The sequence below is a fragment of the Myxine glutinosa genome, chromosome 13, assembly GCF_964187855.1.
Source record: "Myxine glutinosa chromosome 13, kmMyxGlut1.1, whole genome shotgun sequence".
Lineage (NCBI taxonomy): Eukaryota > Metazoa > Chordata > Myxini > Myxiniformes > Myxinidae > Myxine > Myxine glutinosa.
Window position 1 is genome coordinate 34962850 of NC_136273.1, and position 25494 is coordinate 34988343.

The 25494-nt window shown below is 42.8% G+C and overlaps 1 protein-coding gene across 5 annotated transcripts in view; it reads right to left on the minus strand.

Moving 5' to 3' along the window:
- LOC137438837 (YTH domain-containing family protein 3) overlaps positions 1-25494 on the minus strand; it is a 37364-nt gene that overhangs the window by 7105 nt on the left and 4765 nt on the right. For 2 of the 5 annotated variants that reach the window (XM_068134234.2, XM_068134236.2), the window contains 3 exons: positions 19668-19692; positions 19496-19575; positions 4085-5662 (listed from right to left, as the gene is read on the minus strand). In XM_068134234.2, coding sequence (XP_067990335.1) covers positions 4085-5662; positions 19496-19575; positions 19668-19692 — 1683 coding nt within the window. Of the gene's footprint in view, positions 1-4084; positions 5663-5997; positions 6180-6272; positions 6365-19495; positions 19576-19667; positions 19693-25494 lie in introns of those variants that run through there. The other 3 variants (XM_068134235.2, XM_068134238.2, XM_068134237.2) reach the window with 3 other exon arrangements.

Below are 25494 nucleotides of genomic sequence, written 5' to 3' on the forward strand. Positions count from 1 at the left end.
GTTTGCATGAAAATCAAAATGCCGGTGGGTGGAGTCAGCCTTCGTACTAATGACGTCATTGTGGGTGGAGTCACGCCAGCTGTCCAACCAATGCGCGGAAAGAGAAATAGATGGACAGAAAACTGCTGCTACTTTAATATATAGATGAAGATAAAATATAAACATGCAAATTGACAATAATTGAGGAGCCATGTCTAAGACCCAATCCATAGGGCCTGTGTGACTGAAGGGCTGTGCAATATCCTATGTTAAATTGATATATGTGGGAAAATTACATGCCCAGATGTGTAATTCAGCCCAGCTCTTGGCGTGTAATTTTCACACATATATCAATTTAATTATTCATAATCCTGTTCAATAATGTAATTGAATTGTTTCACTACGCCCCCAGTGGTGTTCATAATAGCGGAAATTGATTTGTCCCTTGCTCAGTCGGGGACAAAGCTTGCATGCTCAGTCAGGGTCGCCCAGATAGCTCAGATGGCAGAGCACTGGTACAGTTCACCAGAGGACCTGGGTTCAGTTCCTGGTCTGGGCATGTAATTTTCCCACATATATAAATTTAATTACTCACAAGCGTTACGCCTAGGTCCCCCGTCGGTGAAGTGATGTGAGTTCACAAAGTGGAAGATGCAGAAAACATGCTACGATATGATATTTCGCTCACAAGGTTCAGACATACATGGAGGCGGCCATCTTGGATTTTGACGTGGCGACCCAATTTTAAACAGCGTTCTTGCTTGTGCTTAGATACACCCACACACCAGATTAGAAGTTGGTACTTCACTTATTTTTCAAGATATTCATCTCACAAGGTTCAGACATACATGGCGGTGGCCATCTTGGATTTTGACGTGGCGACCCAATTTTAAAGAGCGTTCTTGCTTGTGCCTAGATACACCCACACACCAGATTAGAAGTTGGTACTTCGCTTATTTTTCAAGATATTTCGCTCACAAGGTTCAGACATATATATGGTGGCGGCCATCTTGGATTTTGATGTGGCGACCCAATTTTCAATAGCGTTCTTCCTTATGCCGATACACCCACACACCAAATTAGAAGTTGGTACTTCGCTTATTTTTCAAGATATTCATCTCACAAGGTTCAGACATACATGGCAGCGGCCATCTTGGATTTTGACGTGGCGACCCAATTTTAAACAGCGTTCTTCCTTGTGCCTCGATACACCCACACGCCAGATTAGAAGTTGGTACTTCGCTTATTTTTCGCGATATTTCGCTCACAAGGTTCAGACATATATATGGTGGTGGCCATCTTGTATTTTGACGAGGCGACCAAATTTTCAATAGCGTTCTTCCTTATGCCTGGATACACCCACACACCAGATTAGAAGTTGGTACTTCGCTTATTTTTCAAGATATTCATCTCAAGGTTCAGACATGCATGGCATCAGACATACATGGCGGTGGCCATCTTGGATTTTGACGTAGGTTGCACCCACACACCAAATTTGAATGCGGTCCTTCGCTTATGCACGCACGCCCGCACACACGCATGGACGGACAGACGGACGGACACACGGACGGAGGGGAAAGCCATAGTCCCCCTTTCGCTATGCTGTGCGACGGGGGACAATAATCCTGTTCACTAATGTAACAATCCTATGTGTTTCAGTTCAAGCCATAAACTGGTGGCCAACACCTCAAAAAGAGATAATTCCCTCTGTGCACCCAACTGAGATTCCAAACATTGTAGATTTAATCATTGAAGCTCTCAAACAAATTTAAATACATGAAATACAATCAATCATCCAGGTATGTTGCAGGGTCAAGTGATGTCTAGATGGCAGCAACCACGAGTATGTCGATGCAACCAAGTACAATGATAATGCGGTGGAAATTATAACGAGACCAACAGCAACTGATTTCCTGAAGATATTAAATCCAAAACCTTCATAGTGCTGCCTTCACCTGGATTTGAAACAGCAATCCTTAGAAACCCCAGTCCAGTCTCCTCAAAAATAAACCACCACTGGACATATGGCTTAGCCTGGTGTTGGCTTAGCGGTTAGGGTGCCGGCTTGGGATCCTAGGATCCTGCGTTCGAATCCCGGTCGATCGCCGAATTAACGCCAGGGGGGTTGACTCAGCCTGTCATCCTTCCGAGGTCGGCAAATTGAGTACCAGCTTGCTGGGATAAATGATCACGGTGTGTACCCCGATTTAGAATAGGTACACCGTATCCCTGCGCATCGTAAGAACGCGACCAAGGGTTGGCGTCAGGAAGGGCATCCGGCCATAAAAACATTGCCTCAAACAGGGAACCATGATTGTCATGGGGCCCGCAAGGCTAACCCCCGCTCTAGCGGGGAAAATGGCCTTAAAACGATCATTCATTCATTCATATACTGGACATGAAGGACTCAAATGCTGTCACTCAAAGAATAAATAAAAAATAATTCAGCAAAGCTTTACATGGACTGCAAGACTCCAGATAACCCACGTAAAATTTATACCTGCCGGCGCGGATGAGGCGCCGAACCGCAGGACCCCTGCATACCATGAGGACAGCCAGACCTCCCCTCCTCCCCCCCCCCCCCCCCCCCCCCCCCCCCATGCGAAACTGCCCCCCCCCCTTCCTCCCAGTACCATTGCGCTCTCCCACACCCAGCCCGCATCCTCCCAAGCCTGAGGACCACTGCACCCTGTCGTGACCAACAGGGACAGCTGCATCCCCACAAGAATTATTGTGCTGCCCATGCACCCCCATCACCACCACCCTGCCTGAACGGTCGCACCCTCTGAGAACTGACACGCCCCATGAAGACAGCCCTCCAGTGCCCAAGAATCGCCATGCAATCATGTGCCCACAATGCCTTCCCGTGCCTCAAAGAGAACCGCCACGCCCTTTCACGCCACACAAGGACATGCCGTGCCCGCCTCCACCCCCACCCCGAGACCCTCTCAGGCCGCCACATCCTCCCATGCCCCACAATAAATGTTGCACCCTCCTGCTCCCCGTGAGGACTGCCACACCCTCCCCCAGCTGACGAGGACCTGCCGCGTCCCCTCATGCAACAAGATAATTACAACATCCCCTCGTGCACAACACGTGAAACATTTATATCCATCACACTTTTCCCCCACCCCCTTCGTCCTGTTTGGCACAGCTTGTACAGGCCAAACACTTCCTATCCCATACCAACCGGTTTTCATAAACATGTGGCCGGAAATCCTCTTTTTTATTTTTTATAAAACATTTTTTTTATATTTATAAACAAGTCGAAAGGTAAATGATCATTCTTGAAGTTAAAAAAGGCTTTGGGCATCATTTGAGGGAGTTTTTAAAAACCGACGAGGAAGCACTAAATGAACTACAACGATACTGCAGGGTGCCTACCTCTGCCAGGCTGAACACATTACGTTTTGTATCCCACTGATAGGCTGGATCTGGATTCAGACCTCAACCAAAATCGAGCCAATTCTTCCTTGTCACAAACCCAATCAGTCCACCAAGTTTCGTCCAAATCCATCCATAACTTTGAGATGTCATGTTCACAGACCAACAGACAGACAGCGGTGAAAACATAACCTAAACCTACCTTCGGTGTCAGAGGTAATTAACACAAAAATAATAAAGAAGTCCCCCCCCCCCCCCCCCCAACACAAAAATCTAGACTTACACATTAATCACCTACACACAAACAGTGAATTGTTGTCTCAAAGCTCGTCTCAAAGAACATATGTCTTAAAGAGTCTACTTACCATCATGCTGTACAGAAAAGAAAAAAAACTCTGAAATAGGTAGTAATTAAGGGACAGGGTAGTGGTGTGGCATAAAAAAACAATAAAAATAAAAATAAAATAAATAAATAATAATGAGGGAAAGGTGGTAGGGAGGAGAATTGATGAGCAGCAGATCAGTATAAAGATGAGGACGAAGGTATTGGAACTGTCTGCATCAGAGCCATGCAGAATGTAGATGGCACATTACACTTTAAAAGCTATTTCATGAAAAAATACTTGCAAGAGAACACACTCGGCCAATGCAGTCCAACTTCCCGATTGCTAATCTGCGAAAAAGCGAACAAACCAAGGCAAATTCTACAAGCAGGCCTTACCTCAAACTTTCCCTTCCATTTGTCTTGGTACCAGACACCAGCGCACGTCGAATAGTCCACGGGCGTCATCATCTCAGCCACACCACAGAAGTGCCCACTGCCATTAACGGAAAAAAGCAGGTACACGGGGCCCTTGCCCTGCAGGGAACGAAATGCGGCATCGAGCCGCTTATTGCCATGCTCCGTACTACACCAGATAGAGTACTTTATAGAGCGGTGAACATCGTCCTCAGAATAGCTCTTGATAATGAACACACGTGCATTCCTAGGGTTGCAGTCAAACTCGCGTGGGTTGTATTCATTTGACGTCTTTAGTTGCTCAAGTACGGGATGTTTATCGGTGGTTGCGTGAGGAACGGTTGTAGCGGGAGTCAAGGCCGGTGCCGGCTGGGCACCATGGATCTGCTTTGGATCTGACGAGACCATCGGAGGAACGTTGCGGCTGCGTGGAGGCACCCAGCGATTCTGGGCTTGCAGGACTTGCGGAGTCTGCTGCAGCTGCTGATGCTGCAATTGGTGATTTTGATGAGGATGTACGGGTTGATGCTGTGGATGATGGTGGTGCTGCTGCTGTTGGTGGTGGTGATGGTGTTGAGGTGGAGGGAGTGCAGCATGGTTTGATACCAATACTATTGGTTGTCCAGACACAAGATGGCTGTTGGCAACAGCAGGTGGGGTTTGTGTAGAAAGTGCAGTCGTTGGGGGTAATGTTGCTGAAGCTGAGGTGACTCCCATCGGGTGTTTGCCAGGGACACCTCGATTTTCCCAAGTCCCAATATCCATGCTGTGCTGGATTGGCGGAGGCAGCACTGCCCCATTTTGCCCGGCACGACCTTTAAGCTGCTTAGGCTGGTGCTTGGCCGGTTTACTTGCAATAGCTGCCCATGAGGCAGGTTTGGCCTGTGGCACTGTCTGTGCTGGAACAACCGCTGCTGTGGAGATGGTAGATAGTGGAGCTGCACCAACTGAGAATACAGAGCTCACAAGAGGTGCTCCCACTGTTTTAGAAACATCCACCCCAGGAGCAGAAGCTTGCTGAGTCCCAAGCTTGATCGTGGCCACATTGTGTTCAAAGCCTAAAGTTCCTGGTGCTTTATTCAGTGCATCACCAGAAAAAGGTGTCTGGGGCTCAAGTACAGCACCTCCTAATGAGCTCGGGGGGTACACATAACTATTACTATATGAGCCAGAGCCAACTTGCGTCGTGTTCTGTCCTTGTGCTTGTCCAGCAGTTGTCGTCACAGCTGCAGCAGCAGCAGCTGCTACTGCCCCTGGCCCTGCCCATGCAGCAAAGTCAGGACCCCCAGGGAAAAAACCAAATGGACTTGCATGTTGCCCAAGGTAAGTGTGCGCGCTGCCCAAGCTGGTCTGTCCCAGGAAACTGGCCTCAGCCAGGTAGTGAGGGTGCGTTTCACCATTGGTTAGGGTCTGGCCATAGGGGTGTGCAAGATAGGGGATTGGTGGGTCGCCCCCAGTGGACCAAGCAGCTTCAGTTCCCAAAGAGTAAGACGGAAATCCCATAGAGGGACCGTAGTAGCTGGCCATGTAAGGATCCGACATAGGGGTGTAGCTGTTATTCTTGGGTTTGTAATGCAAGGTGGTGGTGGGAGAGACGGAGGGAAAAAACAAAACAAAGCAGTTATCAGTTGGTAGGGGACAAAATCCAAAACAGAGTACACATTATTCAGGAGGGTTTTAATAAAAAACAAAGAGAGCTCGAGCAAGCCGGTAATAAAAGAGTACCAGCAGTTCGAGAGTACAAACCAAAATAAGCAACAGCAGTTTGTTAAATCCTGCAAGCAAGCTGGCACTCTTCGGAAGAGCTGGGATTGTGCGGCAGCCGCTTGCAAACATAGTCGCCCTTTAACCCCGGGAGGACATTGTTATCATCGAATAACTACACAGATACTCACCAGCTGCCCAACACTCATTCCGAAGGGTTGACTGCAGCACCATTCAAATCACAGGTCTTCAGAATATTTGCCAAATGCAACCAACAACTGGCCCAGGACACACATGAACAACCTCTCGCTCCTTCCACAAATAACCTGCCCTACCCAAAGCACCGATAGCATGCGTGCGCGCACTCCCACGCAGAGCCTTGGCAGCAAAACCAGAACCTTTACCCACCGAATCATTCCCCTCCCACCACCCTTAACCCCCAACCAATTCTCACCAGTCTTCTCACCATTTGGTCAAATGTGTCCTAAACTTACAGCACAGATACATCGGAGCGCCAAAACAGCCTCGTCCTCTCCCTGTGCACCATCAGTGCAGCCTGGCCAATCATTAATAATTAAAAAGTCTCTAAGGGTTTTTACTGGTTTCACAAGCTGTGCATGGCAGAGCAAGATGTTTTTCACTTCATCCATCACATTAGTCATTAACTCACTGAAAACGCAGAGGAAACACTTACAGCAGCGCATCGTTAAAGCAATATATATATATACAGTATATATATACACACACATACAATACAGAGCTGAGCAGACAGGACGAAGGAGGAAAATGAAAACTAAATTAGACGCTGTAGAAATAAACGAGGACAATGACCATTTAAAGGAAGTCAATTTTACACATGGTGTGATCACGAAGCGTTAATGGTTCGTTACCTTGGCTTTGTTTCACGCTCATCTTTTAGCAAACTTAGCCACTCGTATTCAGCAATTTCACGATAAAAAAAAAAACTTTACACCATAAATGCTTCTCTTTTTTTTTTGTTTAAACAAAAACTCCAGTCATACACTTGTTTAACGTCAGCGCATTTCTACTCGTGATGCTCATATTGTTGTCCGTTCCTCAATGACCAGGTCCGATAACGGAAGCAAGAGGCATAGACGCCGTTAATGCAAAACGCAAGTTGGACGGCCCACTCGTGTTTACCCGTCTTGCCAAAGGAATGGGAAGCTGTTGGTACTAAATATTTTTCCCTCCTTATTTTAACCAGTGAGGTCGATTCAAATAATTTGGCTTTTTCAAAAGATTCAAAGAAGATGCTACCAACATCTTAAAACAACTATCAAAATTTCCATTAAACAGGAATGAATTCATTAAAAACTACATAAAGAGCATACCTCCGCCAGGCTGAACAGTTTACGTTTTGTATCCCACTGATAGGCCAGATCTGGATTCGGACCTGAACCAAAATCTAATCGACTTGTTCTTGTCGCCTAACCAACTCGTCCACCAAGTTTTGTCATAATCCTCCACAACCTTTTGAAAGCCTGGGTCAAGGAGGCACAGTCAACTGGGGCATAAAAAAAACAACTCACAGACACAAAGTATCCCCGAATTCTAAGCCTGGGATTTTGTTTGGAGATTCTCCATTGCTTCTTCGACCCATTTCTTTTGTACATCGGATAATGTGAATGGAGGGTGCCCCTCAAAATCAACTTTCTTGAGGATGAATTTGGGGAAATTTCTGGGTCGTTCACAGTGGCCTGGCACGTGTGTAGACTTTATTTGTCACTCACTTCCACTGAAGTGCATCGACATTATTTCAGTCGCTAACTTGCACTCATAGTTCTCACTAAAATCTACTTGTTCTTCTTGCGTCATATTTTGTTTGAAGGAACTAATAGCTGTGGACTGATGGGGGATTTTTTTTATATGAATTTACATACTCTTCTTCAAAGCACCGATTTGATGCAGCTTGTTTGTTTTGTATTGGACGTTGGTGCACAATCCACATGCAGTCGAGTCTCTCTGTTCAACTGATGGTGGAACGACGAAGAACGGTCTTTGTCTGGCAAACGTCATGTCGGACACTTTTAATTCGGGTTGTTGACGAATAAAGCGCTGGTGTAAATTGATCATGGTATCGGTCATGCATCGCTTGGTCCTTCTCTCCTTGTTCATGGTAATCATTTCCTTCTTTTCCGCTGCTGGCCGACTATTGATATCCATAGCCCACCTCTAGCTCCATGAAGGATCGAGCGACACCTCAAACAATGACCCAGCATCGCGAATGCATGAGGGAACTTAAACCACTAAATTTACTTAAACGACAATAATTTTTACATCAAACTACGTCGAACCGTCTTTACCATGACCAATATGTATTTACCGTTACCAACATTGAGTAGGGGTAAAGACACAAAAGGGCAATGGGAAAGACATACGAGCACTTAGTGATTCCAATTCTCCGAATTTCAGATCACAAATTCGGCTCGAATAATAGCTTTGGGTTCAGTTCCTCACAGGAAGTGGTATAATTAAGTACACCAATAACTCACAGCAGTAAATTTGGCCACAGTAAAGACTGACAATTTGTGAGACAAAAGAAATTCCACAACTAATCTGGCTGATTCAGCAACACGTCAAAAGACGTTCGACCTTGACAAACCAAAATGGATTCCGAGCATACGGGTCTTTATTACCTCCGCCACCGAAGGTAGATGGAGGCTATGTTTTCACCCCTGTCTGTCTATTTGTGAACAAGATATCTCAAAATTGTGCATGGATTTGGACGAAATTTGCAGGTTGTGTGTGTGACAAGGATGAGACGATTAGATCTTGGTGAAGATCCAGATCTGGAACCGATAATTTTTTTAAGTGATTCTTCACCATTGAGTGATAGGGCCAAAACAATATATAGCACGATATTTCAAAATCAATATATAGCACGATATTTCAAAATCAATATATAGCACGATATTTCAAAATGTTATGGACGGATTCAGACGAAACTTGCTGGATGAATTGGGTAGGTGGCAAGAACAAGCCGATTAGACTTTGGTTCAGGTCCGGATCCAGATCCGGCCCATCAGTGGGATACAAAACATAAAATGTTGAGCCTGGCAGAGGTATACGCTCTACCGAGTGCCCTTCTAGTTGTAATAATGATGGCAACATCTGTGGTGGAATTGATAACCAACCACGATGAATTTCGTGACACAGGTAACGATAAAAACAGCGGTCTTATGACATGGAGAATTTCCATTCTCACTAATTATTGAGCAAAAGGATATCATTCCTGATTTCTGATTCAGGAAACTGAAGTAGAGAGATACAAGAGAACGAGTTATTCTACTGTTTACATTTGTCATCATCACACAAATCAAATGACCACCAGGGGCACCTCTACATGTGACATGGTAATGGAAAGACATTTCTTAGATTTGAGTTCAAACATCTATGCCTATAACAGGCAAAAAAATCTTTCTCTATGCACGGCCATATCTCTTAAGTTACAAACTCCAAACTCTGGGTGTGCGGGGAGGGGGAGGGGGGGGGGGCGGGGTGGGTGCGAGGTAACAGGTAACGAAGGCAAAGTGGTCGCAGCCTCACTTGGGTGTGTGTAGGGGGGAGGGGAGGCGGATCTCTATGTAAATGTGTACCGTGCAGCGCCACTCGTTGGTGGTGGCAGACGGTATTACAATTCCCTTTTCTACCTGGGTAACATGGACGTTAAAACACTTTTCGCATGGGTACATTTATTTTGGCCAACAGGCCGACTAATTGGTCTGTCAGCGAAGTGACCGATAGGCTCCACTACTCTTTTATATTTAACTCAAAGACAAAAGGCTTTTTGCCCAAAACTACAAAATATGCTGCATCTAGTAAGCAGGTAAAATAAAACTATTTACATGTAAAAGTGTTGCTTATATGGTCAACCATGTCTTTACTGTGAGCTTGCCTTTAGGATGGGCAAAAATTTTTTCCTGTTTATCATCGCCGCCCAACCCTATAAAAGTCGTCCGCCCCTAAAAAAATTTTTTTTTTTTTTACTCGCGAAGTCAGTAAAATCCGTTCCCGTTCAGTGGAACAGGTTCGAATTTTGTATGTGCTCGCGTACTGTCTGAGTTGCATGTGCTCGAACTTCGCCGATCTGCAGGAGACCAATGAGACAAACGTCTTCAATAATGTTTTCGCCAAAGCCAATCTCACATGCAACGACGCGACAGAGAAGCCATACTACACGGCTGGCTCTGAAGATGTGTGCTATTTCTGTGGCTGTGTTGAGGAGCTGAGGTACCACAGATGAGTCATATCCTATATGCAGTACCTGCAGTAAGGGTCGCACTGCCGAGAAGAGGCCCACTCGGAAGTCCAAGAAGTAGTTGGTATTCTGAAGGAGAAGCCAAATATCATCGGCAAACGGGAGGGCCTCACGTGATAATTATTGCTGAGAATTCCTAGTCAAAAATTAAACGCGCGCTGCACTACATGTAGTAGCAGGTGATGATAGATACATGAATAAACGGCAACCAACATTCTCTTGGTGTTAAACTTTACTCAACATCTATGAGTGCTATAATAGCAGTAGCTGCTGATGTATAGATACATCTATGAGTGCTATAATAGCAGTAGCTGCTGATATATAGATACATCTATGAGTGCTATAATAGCAGTAGCTGCTGATTGATAGATACATCTATGAGTGCTATAATAAATAGCAGTAGCTGCTGATTGATAGATACATCTATGAGTGCTATAATAGCAGTAGCTGCTGATTGATAGATACATCTGAGTGCTATAAATAGCAGTAGCTGCTGATTGATAGATACATCTACGAGTGCTATAATAGCAGTAGCTGCTGATTGATAGATACATCTGAGTGCTATAATAGCAGTAGCTGCTGATAGATAGATACATCTATGAGTGCTATAATAGCAGTAGCTGCTGATTGATAGATACATCTGAGTGCTATAATAGCAGTAGCTGCTGATAGATAGATACATCTATGAGTGCTATAATAGCAGTAGCTGCTGATTGATAGATACATCTATGAGTGCTATAATAGCAGTAGCTGCTGATTGATAGATACATCTGAGTGCTATAATAGCAGTAGCTGCTGATTGATAGATACATCTGAGTGCTATAATAGCAGTAGCTGCTGATTGATAGATACATCTATGAGTGCTATAATAGCAGTAGCTGCTGATTGATAGATACATCTGAGTGCTATAATAGCAGTAGCTGCTGATTGATAGATACATCTGAGTGCTATAATAGCAGTAGCTGCTGATTGATAGATACATCTATGAGTGCTATAATAGCAGTAGCTGCTGATTGATAGATACATCTGAGTGCTATAATAGCAGTAGCTGCTGATTGATAGATACATCTGAGTGCTATAATAGCAGTAGCTGCTGATTGATAGATACATCTATGAGTGCTATAATAGCAGTAGCTGCTGATTGATAGATACATCTGAGTGCTATAATAGCAGTAGCTGCTGATTGATAGATACATCTATGAGTGCTATAATAGCAGTAGCTGCTGATTGATAGATACATCTGAGTGCTATAATAGCAGTAGCTGCTGATTGATAGATACATCTATGAGTGCTATAATAGCAGTAGCTGCTGATTGATAGATACATCTGAGTGCTATAATAGCAGTAGCTGCTGATTGATAGATACATCTATGAGTGCTATAATAGCAGTAGCTGCTGATTGATAGATACATCTGAGTGCTATAATAGCAGTAGCTGCTGATAGATAGATACATCTATGAGTGCTATAATAGCAGTAGCTGCTAATGTATAGATACATCTATGAGTGCTATAATAGCAGTAGCTGCTGATTGATAGATACATCTATGAGTGCTATAATAGCAGTAGCTGCTGATTGATAGATACATCTGAGTGCTATAATAGCAGTAGCTGCTGATAGATAAATACATCTATGAGTGCTATAATAGCAGTAGCTGCTGATTGATAGATACATCTATGAGTGCTATAATAGCAGTAGCTGCTGATTGATAGATACATCTGAGTGCTATAATAGCAGTAGCTGCTGATAGATAGATACATCTATGAGTGCTATAATAGCAGTAGCTGCTGATGTATAGATACATCTACGAGTGCTATAATAGCAGTAGCTGCTGATTGATAGATACATCTGAGTGCTATAATAGCAGTAGCTGCTGATAGATAGATACATCTATGAGTGCTATAATAGCAGTAGCTGCTGATAGATAGATACATCTATGAGTGCTATAATAGCAGTAGCTGCTGATGTATAGATACATCTACGAGTGCTATAATAGCAGTAGCTGCTGATTGATAGATACATCTGAGTGCTATAATAGCAGTAGCTGCTGATTGATAGATACATCTATGAGTGCTATAATAGCAGTAGCTGCTGATTGATAGATACATCTATGAGTGCTATAATAGCAGTAGCTGCTGATTGATAGATACATCTGAGTGCTATAATAGCAGTAGCTGCTGATTGATAGATACATCTATGAGTGCTATAATAGCAGTAGCTGCTGATTGATAGATACATCTACGAGTGCTATAATAGCAGTAGCTGCTGATTGATAGATACATCTATGAGTGCTATAATAGCAGTAGCTGCTGATTGATAGATACATCTGAGTGCTATAATAGCAGTAGCTGCTGATTGATAGATACATCTGAGTGCTATAATAGCAGTAGCTGCTGATTGATAGATACATCTATGAGTGCTATAATAGCAGTAGCTGCTGATTGATAGATACATCTGAGTGCTATAATAGCAGTAGCTGCTGATTGATAGATACATCTGAGTGCTATAATAGCAGTAGCTGCTGATTGATAGATACATCTATGAGTGCTATAATAGCAGTAGCTGCTGATTGATAGATACATCTGAGTGCTATAATAGCAGTAGCTGCTGATTGATAGATACATCTGAGTGCTATAATAGCAGTAGCTGCTGATTGATAGATACATCTATGAGTGCTATAATAGCAGTAGCTGCTGATTGATAGATACATCTGAGTGCTATAATAGCAGTAGCTGCTGATTGATAGATACATCTATGAGTGCTATAATAGCAGTAGCTGCTGATTGATAGATACATCTGAGTGCTATAATAGCAGTAGCTGCTGATTGATAGATACATCTATGAGTGCTATAATAGCAGTAGCTGCTGATTGATAGATACATCTGAGTGCTATAATAGCAGTAGCTGCTGATAGATAGATACATCTATGAGTGCTATAATAGCAGTAGCTGCTAATGTATAGATACATCTATGAGTGCTATAATAGCAGTAGCTGCTGATTGATAGATACATCTATGAGTGCTATAATAGCAGTAGCTGCTGATTGATAGATACATCTGAGTGCTATAATAGCAGTAGCTGCTGATAGATAAATACATCTATGAGTGCTATAATAGCAGTAGCTGCTGATTGATAGATACATCTATGAGTGCTATAATAGCAGTAGCTGCTGATTGATAGATACATCTGAGTGCTATAATAGCAGTAGCTGCTGATAGATAGATACATCTATGAGTGCTATAATAGCAGTAGCTGCTGATGTATAGATACATCTACGAGTGCTATAATAGCAGTAGCTGCTGATTGATAGATACATCTGAGTGCTATAATAGCAGTAGCTGCTGATAGATAGATACATCTATGAGTGCTATAATAGCAGTAGCTGCTGATAGATAGATACATCTATGAGTGCTATAATAGCAGTAGCTGCTGATGTATAGATACATCTACGAGTGCTATAATAGCAGTAGCTGCTGATTGATAGATACATCTGAGTGCTATAATAGCAGTAGCTGCTGATGTATAGATACATCTATGAGTGCTATAATAGCAGTAGCTGCTGATGTATAGATACATCTATGAGTGCTATAATAGCAGTAGCTGCTGATGTATAGATACATCTATGAGTGCTATAATAGCAGTAGCTGCTGATTGATAGATACATCTATGAGTGCTGTAATAGCAGTAGCTGCTGATTGATAGATACATCTGAGTGCTATAATAGCAGTAGCTGCTGATGTATAGATACATCTATGAGTGCTGTAATAGCAGTAGCTGCTGATGTATAGATACATCTATGAGTGCTGTAATAGCAGTAGCTGCTGATTGATAGATACATCTGAGTGCTATAATAGCAGTAGCTGCTGATGTATAGATACATCTATGAGTGCTATAATAGCAGTAGCTGCTGATGTATAGATACATCTATGAGTGCTATAATAGCAGTAGCTGCTGATTGATAGATACATCTGAGTGCTATAATAGCAGTAGCTGCTGATTGATAGATACATCTGAGTGCTATAATAGCAGTAGCTGCTGATTGATAGATACATCTGAGTGCTATAATAGCAGTAGCTGCTGATTGATAGATACATCTGAGTGCTATAATAGCAGTAGCTGCTGATTGATAGATACATCTGAGTGCTATAATAGCAGTAGCTGCTGATTGATAGATACATCTATGAGTGCTATAATAGCAGTAGCTGCTGATTGATAGATACATCTGAGTGCTATAATAGCAGTAGCTGCTGATGTATAGATACATCTATGAGTGCTATAATAGCAGTAGCTGCTGATTTATAGATACATCTGAGTGCTATAATAGCAGTAGCTGCTGATGTATAGATACATCTATGAGTGCTATAATAGCAGTAGCTGCTGATGTATAGATACATCTATGAGTGCTATAATAGCAGTAGCTGTTGATAGATAGATACATCTATGAGTGCTATAATAGCAGTAGCTGCTGATGTATAGATACATCTATGAGTGCTATAATAGCAGTAGCTGCTGATGTATAGATACATCTATGAGTGCTATAATAGCAGTAGCTGCTGATAGATAGATACATCTATGAGTGCTATAATAGCAGTAGCTGCTGATGTATAGATACACATCTATGAGTGCTATAATAGCAGTAGCTGTTGATGTATAGATACATCTATGAGTGCTATAATAGCAGTAGCTGCTGATAGATAGATACATCTATGAGTGCTATAATAGCAGTAGCTGCTGATGTATAGATACATCTATGAGTGCTATAATAGCAGTAGCTGCTGATAGATAGATACATCTATGAGTGCTATAATAGCAGTAGCTGCTGATAGATAGATACATCTATGAGTGCTATAATAGCAGTAGCTGCTGATAGATAGATACATCTATGAGTGCTATAATAGCAGTAGCTGCTGATGTATAGATACATCTACGAGTGCTATAATAGCAGTAGCTGCTGATTGATAGATACATCTGAGTGCTATAATAGCAGTAGCTGCTGATAGATAGATACATCTATGAGTGCTATAATAGCAGTAGCTGCTGATATATAGATACATCTATGAGTGCTATAATAGCAGTAGCTGCTGATAGATAGATACATCTATGAGTGCTATAATAGCAGTAGCTGTTGATAGATAGATACATCTATGAGTGCTATAATAGCAGTAGCTGCTGATGTATAGATACATCTATGAGTGCTATAATAGCAGTAGCTGCTGATAGATAGATACATCTATGAGTGCTATAATAGCAGTAGCTGCTGATAGATAGATACATCTATGAGTGCTATAATAGCAGTAGCTGTTGATAGATAGATACATCTATGAGTGCTATAATAGTAGTAGCTGCTGATAGATAGATGTATAAATGCGAATCAGACATTCTTTTGATGTGGTTTATGTCCTCTTCCATGTCTGCCAAACTGCTCAATATGCATGTACCGGTACCATGAAGTGATATTTCGTGGCGAGGAATTCTAGTCAAATATGTATGAATGCTATGGCAATAGCTGCTGATAGATACATGTATGGCAACCGGACATTATTCTTAAAAGCCGAAGTTTTGGTCTACCATTTTTATATGTATAAGCAAATGTTAAAAGTAAACAGAACTCAATGTGACATAGGTTTCTTTATTTTCTTTATTTGAATCGTATCAGTGCGTACATACGAAGGTTTACTAGTTTAGAAATCATAACATGATTCATCATGTATGTCCGATCAGGTATATTTAAGAAAAAAACTGTGCGTTGAATATCCATAAAAAATTCACTCTGAAAAAAAAACCAAAAAAAAAACCCTCCCACCCTACCCACTTTTTTGAAAAAAAGTGATGATAAACAGGATTTTTTTTTTACCCAGCCTTATTCTGAAAATGACCCATACACATTTTGTTTTTGAAATGGACATAAAAGGAGCATCAAAATGTCCCACACCATAGCATGGAAGTAAATGATTAAACCATTAGCATAAGCCAAGGAAGTGTTCTCCATCTGAAATATATTTCCCTTTTTCTCATATTGGAAACCCATCAAATAATTATCAAGGTTAATGGTGACCTCACTGCTTCACCAAATATTTTTTTCTTAACAACAAATTCATTAATGTTATGGTGTTAAGAGTAATGAATAGTCCCAAATGGGGCAGACGCTAAAGGATTGAAAAGACGTCAAAAGGGTGTAAGGGTATAAAGTGTTGAAAAGGTCATAAAAGGACTAAAAAAAGCTTTCAAACGGTCGAAATGGTCCATAAGGGTTTAAAGGGTAATAAGGGGTCTTAAAACTTAGATTATTCTCTCTTTCTTCACTTTTCTATCAATGAAGCTCCTTTTTTAATGCCTGACCTCGATGAGGACTATATGGTCCGTGACTGGAGCCTTCAACATAAAAAAGGTCAATGGTGTCAGAAAGGGTCTGAAGGGATCTGAAGGATGTAAATGTCTAAAGGGTCTCAAAAAGGTCCAAGGTATTTGAAGGGTCCAAATATTTAATGGGGCAAGGGGTTTAAGCTGCTCTGCAGCATGGGTTTTGAGTGTTGAAGGGTGTCTAAAGGGGTCTTAAGGGTTTGATTGGTCTTAAGGGACTATGGAATCTACATATCCAAAGGGTTCATTGCCATGGGGGTCTAAACGGTCTTAAGCATGTGAAATGTCAAAAGGGTCTTATCTTATAAAAGAGTAAAAGGACCGAAAGGACTGTGCCCTCTCTTCCACCCTTCCCACCCCCAAAGAATGAACAAGATGAGTATCTACCTGGTACCAACCTAAGGATAATGGTTAGCAATAGGAGTTTTACTTTATATTCCGCACTTAACATTTCTGACATACCTCTCAGGTAAGTGACACTAGTTATTTTGTAAGGAATATACAAACAAGACCCAAAGTCTAAGAGTGGTGTAGCCGGGCTTGTTTGATACTTTAGTTGAAGAGGATAGTATGACCTGGGTGGAGATAGATACCAGTTTAGTTAGCAAATAATGTACTCCAAGTCTCTAAACTGTCTGTCATCATGGAAGTCAAGAGTTGCATTAAGACGCCATATGGTTTATTATATATGTTTCGAGTCAACAATGAACCAACCATACACTGCTTCAATCCAGTCACTTTGCAGTTACGACAAAGGGATTGCAGTGTTTCGATTGTATTTACTATATTATTGTCACGCGAATCCCTCCAGTTAACACCAGGGACCGCGGATGGACCAAACGGATCTACTGGAGGCGACTATCAAACACGGATTTTACTTATGTAGTGTGGGAAGAAGAAGGGAAGTGGAAGCTGCGGCAAAAGTGCTTACCTTCCGCGAACCGACGGCAGCTTCAATCCTGCAGGGAAATTAATGTACTCGAACACCGAATCAGAATGTACAAAAATAGAGATTTATTCACGGAACCCGAGACAATGAAACGCGACGATGAATAAATAGTCCTAAGTTGGGATCCCACACACCTCACTTCAAATACGCCACACAGGAATGGATTACGAAAATAACTGTCCGTCGTGTATGTGTAAAATGTGGTGCGTCTTAACTGTCCGTCGTTCAATGCGGCCTCGTCTAGCTCCAAGCTTCAGCATGGAGAAACCCTCCGTCCGCCTCGCACACTTCGCTAGGCCCGAGCCAACGCCCCGAAGCGACTCGCTCCGCTGCTCACCACGAGGTCCTTCGCTCCTGTTCAGCACCAACCCAAGCTCCAGAAGCACCGAGCACCGCTCCAAGCACAAGCACCGAGCACCACTCCAAGCACCACGCAGATGGCGAGCCAATGACCACCAGGACTTCTCAAGACCAAGAAGAAGCATAAGAGCTTCGAGCACAGAGAGATATCGTGCAGCGCCAAGAGACCAAAGAGGGACGTGCAAGAGATAGAGCTAGAGCTGCTAAAATGTCGTGCAGCGCAAGACAGCCAGAGACACGCAGTGCAAGAGCAAGAGAGTGCAAGGGCTAGAGCTGCTGAAAATGTCCTGCAGTGTCCTTTTATAACCTGGGCGGTGACGTCAGCCTTGGCGCGCCACCAACCAGTGCCTTCCACCGAACCTTCCAGCGCCTTCCCTCCAATCACATGTTCCCTGTGGCGTGGTCACGTGATGTTGCTAGGCCTAGCTGGTGATGTAGCTGACGGCGGCCACCCGGCGGTGCCCCGATCTGGCTTCTTCCAAAGTCGTTGTAAGGGAAGGGAATTTAATTACTGTGTGCACTAAAGGGCCTATCTAAGTGTTTACAGGTGTGCGTTGCCATAAGGGACAAAGGTTTGATTACCAGGTGTGACACACACGGGCGGTTATCTTTAATCCCTACAACTACCTAGCACACGAACATCCTGGTATGTTCACAGGTATACTCCTTAATCGACAAACCGGACTACACACAGAACTTATTACAGGTAGATTCCCTATCGCGACAGTCGAATACCTACCTATACAGATCTACCTGGCTCTAGATATTCCTCTACCCCACCGACATAACATTATTCTTATTATTACAAAAACGATACTACTGTATTAAGAAACTTGGGCTAATGTGTCCCAATCGGCCTGAAGGTGAGGCATGAACTATGAAGGCATGAAGCCTAAGGACTATACGTACTGTGTCAGTGGAAGACCCGTAACGTCTATGCTTTCGATATTTGATGATCATTTTATCAATCGGTTTGTTTGTGTTTCACACCGAATGCAAAACGTATCGGTAGAGCATGGCGATTGTGATATATGGCAGGTTCGACATGTTCAGCCTGAACAGCAAAGGAATCAAAATGGCGGTGTGTGGTGTCAGCTTCATCGCAGCCCAGAGGGGGGGCTGTTGTACGCTGTAATGACATCATCCCTGTCATGTGAAGAGATCCTCAGCTCCGATTGGTGTATATTTGTGAGGGACATACATACATACATACATACATACATACATACATAGGTACATGTATACATAGGTACATACAACCATACAAACTGGTCTAGACGGCTTTGCCCTACGGGCTACACTGTAAGAATGACTAAAACACAAGGGTAGTTATAGAATTGTAGAAAACAAGACGAACAATTTTCCAAAACAATAAACAGCTAAATCTGGCCCAAAGGGTGGTCCACATCCTTTGTGGTCACCAAAGGATAGTCACCAAGTGAATAGTCAATTTGGCAGATACACTGAAGACTACCAGAAGACCAACCACACACTCAAAGGGTGTAATAACCTTCAAAGTAACCTTCAAAGGTTACTTTCAAAAGGTTACAAAGTAACATTCCTAATAAGTAATAACCTTCAAAGCAATCCAGAGTTGGAATGTACATAAGCAACTCTACCATCTCATTCCTCAACCTTCAAATATCTGCAGTAGTTGAAAATTCATGACTTTAAAAAAAAAAATCATTCTTTCACTACAGACTCAATGACCAAGTCAAGCGAAGAGGAAAAACAGGGGCTTACCTGGTTCGTATGACCGCTCAGGTATGGTTCAAAATCCTCTTCGTTCACAGACTCTTTTGGGTGCATCGAGCTGTTCTGAACTGCGGGATTAGACAAAGATGGACCCTGAGCTTGCAACAAAGGATGTGGTGATCTTTCCCTTTTAGATGACAACATAAGATGGCTTGCTCACCTTTTCCACTGGGTCTTTTAGGTTGCTGGACCGAGTGGGAATAATGGGCATGAAGCATGACAAAAATAAATAAATAAAACAAAAATAAAGCATCAACAAGAAGTGGTACAGAGAACATTGCGGACACGTGTAAGATTGTGAGAGAAGATGGACAGTGAGACAAAGGAATGGGGATGAGGAGAAAAAGGAAAAGTGTTAGATCAGTGGCATAAAGAAAACATAGTGAAAATTGTTTTATTGCTAACGATCAGCTACAGTAAAACTTTACACCTCAGTGTCAAACGACTACCAAAACACTATACATGAACGGTTCTCTTATTTACATCGATCTGAGGCTCGTTGTGGAGATTGTACATCAATCACATACAGGACAGAGACTTTAGTAGACATCAGTATGCTTTTGCATGAATTACCAGGACGTCAGTGGACAACAAACAAATCAACACAATAATAAGTGACGTGTATCGGAGGTCCGCACATCATGAGCCGGTTCTTCAGATGGGAACCCGGTTAGGCCAACCCTACTCTACTCTCAACTTTCATTCCTATTCTGTTTACTCCACCTCTCTCTGCTTACATTGTTGGAATATAGCAGGGTTTTCCCAATACCAATCAATGCCTGTTGGACCAAAACTTTAATGCAATCGATACCGCCTTGAGATTTTGTACATGTATTCCTTTTGGCGTTTGTGAACATGCGATACTTGTTCACATACTTTCCATCAAACGGAACACTTCTCCCACTGATGAGTCCATGGCCGAAATCGATCAGGAGGGGGGGAAAAAAAAATCAAATTTGCTCAGAGGTTATAGCTTATAGTGCTCTTCCTGAACTCAAACTTGGCGAGTTGCCCTTCCGAGCTGAGTCCGACACAAGCCGGGTTTGGCTATAAACTCAGAAAATAACCCGGATATTTGTAAAAGTGGAGATTTTCACTTCAATCAATTTTAACGCAATTCGCGCTATGACAGAGAAGCGTCAATTTAACATCACGCGAATATATTTACCTTTTTTTTCTTCTTTTTTTTAAACACAGATTGCAGTACCACAGCACACCAAAAATGACAAAAAAGCTCGTGCTGTATGGATACAGTTGCCAGTTGTGACGTCATGAGTAGCAGCTCACGACAGAGTAATTCACACACCACAATTAGCCAGCACGTGCACCTTCGATCTACACGGTTCTCAACCACAGTAATGTACTTCAGCGTCCATAATTCAACCTGAAATATGCTTCATTATATGAAGCCGATTCAAAAGCGGACTAAGTTCAATGTTTCCCGAAACCTGCAAGCTTGGTCAAAGCAGAGCTTGATGCGCCGTCTGCTCGCTAACGAGGAAATATTGAAAGCTGGTACAGGAGAAAGTCCCATACGAGTTTGCGGAGACAGTGATGCCGAGGCAGATGATTGGAATGAATAAAAAATATCCAATGCTCCAGGAGACGATGAATTTAGTAATCCCCACATTCAATTAACAATTGATTTGATGTGCACTTTCCCATCGTGTTTTGGAGTTCCATCAATGTTTTGATGCATGCTTCTCTTCATTTCTGGTTACACTGAATGAATGAATGAATGATCGTTTTAAGGCCATTTTCCCCACTAGAGCAGGGGTTAGCCTTGCAGGCCCCATGACAATCATGGTTCCCTGTTTGAGGCAATGTTTTTATGGCCGGATGCCCTTCCTGGCGCCAACCGTTAGTCGCCTCTTACGATGCGCAGGGATACGGTGTACCTATTCTAAACCGGGGTACACACCGGGATCATTCATCCCAGCAAGCTGGTACTCAATTTGCCGACCTCGGAAGGATGACAGGCTGAGTCAACCCCCCTGGTGTTAATTTAGCGATCGACCGGGATCGCTAAATTAACACCAGGGGGGTTACACTGCAAGTTATTTTCTCCCTATGTAAAGCTTTGATGGGGTTTCACATGGTTAGCATCGTTGAGATTGTCTTGTGACTTGCGTGACCGCTTCACAAAATAAAAAATGTGAGAACACATTTTCATGTCACTCAGCTCGAGATTGAAATCACTGAAAATTTCCACTTCTACAGAGATATGTGTTTATGAAATATGTGAGAGCTGTATCGCTCTCCTGAATGTTTTTGTAAGAGTGATTGCATTATTTGCTCAAGTAAACTGAACAGTGCTCAGTTAGCACATGTCATGCTTGCACATTCTCCACCTCTGTGGGAAAACTAGTTTGTAAAATGAAAGTACCCATGATATAAATAACTGACTGCTCATGTGTAGTGGAAGTGAAAGGGGGGGGGGGGGGGGGGAGGGGGGTTCTGTACCAGTTTTCGCTAGCTTTCATTGGTGAATGTGACCAAGATACGAATTTTAAAAATCAAATGAAAAAAAAAAAAAGAAGGTCTGGGCCAATCGAGACAACTAAATTTTGGCCAAGATTACAGAGCTGGATCCAAACCGAGATTTTGCCACCAAGTTCCAGAATTTAGAGGTACTAGGGCATTGCCCGTACGTGGGTGCCCGTTCCTTGCCAATGCCCGTACTATATATATATCTAAAATTATATCCCCCCCCCCCTCTATTTACATGAAATGGTTTGGTCCATTCGCAACGACCACAGAACCCCCCCCCTCTATTTACATGCAATGGTTTGGTCCAAAGCGAACGGTTTGGTCCATTCGATGTGATTCGATGATTCGATGTGAATGGTTTGGTCCATTCGCAACGACCACAGAACCCCCCCCCCTCTATTTACATGAATGGTTTGGTCCATTCGCAAAGCCAAAGCGAACGACCACAGAACCCCCCCCCTCTATTTACATGAATGGTTTGGTCCATTCGCAAAGCCAAAGCGAACGACCACAGAACCCCCCCCCCCCCCCCCCTCTATTTACATGAATGGTTTGGTCCATTCGCAACGGCAAAGCGAACGGCGAACGGCTAAATCGCCATAGCTCGGTAAGTACTTGTCCGATTAATTTCAAACCTTGAAAAGGCACATCCTCGGGTCCCCAGCAATATACCTGGCAAGTTTCAAGTATATCGGACCGGTAGTTGTCGAGAAACAGCGGTCACAGACAAACGTACAGACGTACAGACGTACAAACGTACAAACGTACAGAGATTACTGGAATTATAGATAGATGAGTCATGACTTATTCATTGTCTAAAATGTCGCACATATAAATAGTTTTTCAGGGATCAAACAGAGAATATATGGTGTCTTCAGAAAGTATTCACACCCCTTGACGTCTTCACATTGTTGTGTTACAGCCTGAATTTAAAATGGATTAGATTGAGATTTCTTTTTTTTTGTCACTGACCTGCACATAAGAACTCATGAAGCCAAAGTGGAATTTTTTTTTTAGAATTTTTTTCAAAATAATTAACTTCGTAGCAGCACATTTGGCAAATATTACAGCTTCGAGTCTTCTTGGGTATGTCTGTATCATCTTTGCACATCTGGATTTAGGGAGTTTCTCCCATTCTTCCTTGCAGATGTGCTCAAGCTCGATCAAGTTGGCTGGGGAGCGTTGGTGAACAGCAATCTTCAAGTCTTTCCACAGATTCTCAATGGGATTCAGGTCTAGGCTTTGGCTGGGCCACTCAGGGATTTTAACATTCTTGTCCGGAAGCCATTCCACTGTTGCTTTGGCTGTATGCTTGGGGTCATTGTCCTGTTGGAATGTAAATCTTTGCTGCAGTCGAAGGTCTTTTGCACTCTGAAGCAAGTTCTCCTCAAGGATTTGCCTGTATTTGGCTCCATTCATTGTTCCCTCTTTCCTTGAAAGTCTCCCAGTCACTGCCACTGAAAAGCATCCCCATAGCATGATGCTGCCACCACCATGCTTCACGGTAGGGATGGTGTTAGATGGGTGATGAGCTGCGCTTGGTTTCTGCCAGACGTAGCGCTTTGCATTCAAGCCAAAGAGTTCAATTTTTTATCTCATCAGACCACATAATCTTTTGCCTCATTCTCTCAGTCTTTATGTGCCCTTTTTGCAAAAACCATGTGTGCTGTCATGTGCTTTTTTCTCGGGAGTGACTTCCGTCTGGCCATTCCCCCATAAAGTGTAGACTTGTGAAGTGCTGCAGAGAACGTTGTCTTTCTGGCAGGTTCACCCATCTCAGGCAAGGAACTCTTTAGTTAAGGCAGAGTGGTCATTGGTTTCTTGGTAACCTCCTTGACCAAGGTCCTTCTTGCCCGGTTGCTCAGTTTGGGCGGACAGTCAGCTCTTGAAAGAGTCTGTGTAGTTCCATATTGTTTCCATTTCAAAATGATGAAGCTCACTGTGCTCTTGAGAACTTTCAACACTAGAAATTGTTTTATACCCTTCCCCAGATCTATGCTTCCTCACAATTCTATCTCGGAGTTCTACGCACAGTTCCTTGGACTTCATGGTAGAGTTTCTAAACTTACTTCTTCTTCTTCTTGCACTGTCAAAACTGTGGGACCTTACATAGAAAGGTGTTTCTTTCGAAATAATGTCAGATCAATTAAACTGGCCACAGGTGGACTCCAATCAAGTTGTAGAGACATCTCAAGGATGATCAAATGAAATCCACTCATCTTCCCCCTCCTTCTACTCCTCGTCATTATTTTTCTCATTCATCCTACCTTAGGGGCAGGCAGGATGGCCGAGACCGAGAGTTACACACACTTGCCTCAAAGTTGTTGAGACACGAGGTTGAAATGTTGGCCCAGCTATTAAATTTGAAGAGGATTTGCATATCTGGTCACTAAATTCAACCACCAAGTATTTTTGAGGTCAACATAGGCCAAAAGGTCAACATAGGATGAATTTCTAAAATCCTCAATTTTCATCTGATTGAGTTGAAATTTTAATGGGATTTGCATACCCGGTCACTGAATCAACCACCAATTATTTTTGAGGTCATCATAGGCCAATAACGTATTTATGGATTTTGCAAGTATCATGCAAAATCTGTACCCCGATTTAGAATAGGTACACCGTATCCCTGCGCATTGTAAGAGCATGACCAAGGCTTGGCGTCAGGAAGGGCATCCAGCCATAAAAACATTGCCTCAAACAGGGAACCATGATTGTCATGGGGCCCGCAAGGCTAACCCCCGCTCTAGCGGGGAAAATGGCCTTAATACGATCATTCATTCATTCATTCATGCTATGAGCGACATATTTATTGTTGGTTTGTCTGTCTGTTTGTGACCAAAATATCAAAAAGTTGTGGATGGATTCAGAGGAAATTTGGTGAAGAGGTTGGGTATGTGTCAAGGACGAAATTATTAGATTTTGGTGACGATCCGGATCTGGATCCAATAAATTTTTAGGCGATTCTTCACCATTGAGTGATGGGGCTAAAACGTTATATAGCATAATATTTTATTGTGGACGGTTTAGACAAAACTTAGTGGACGAGTTGGGTAGGTGACAAGAACAAGCCGATTCGATTTTGGTTCAGGTCCAGATCCAGATCCGCCCTATCAGTGGGGATACAAAACGTAAACTGTTCAGTCTGGTGAAGGTTTGCGCTCTTCCGAGTGCCGGTCTAGTATAAAATGTGATGACAAAGAGGCAAGCTGCAGGGAATCCATGATGATTTGATGACTTCTTGAGCTCAGGATGCCCCCGTTTTATGGAACAGTGTAGAAGTGGGTTTAAAATAAGAAAAGGTGTGGAAGTTGACATTAGCAATGGGCATCTTACAATTGCATCGTATGATGAAAACACTGTCAACGTAGAAAAGAGGATTTTGAATGACTAAGTTTCCTCAACAATGCTGATACGATTGAGGCATTTCACAAACAAGAGGAGAAACCATACGCTTTGACGTGAAAAATAAATGCCTCGGTAAAATGGGTCTCCAG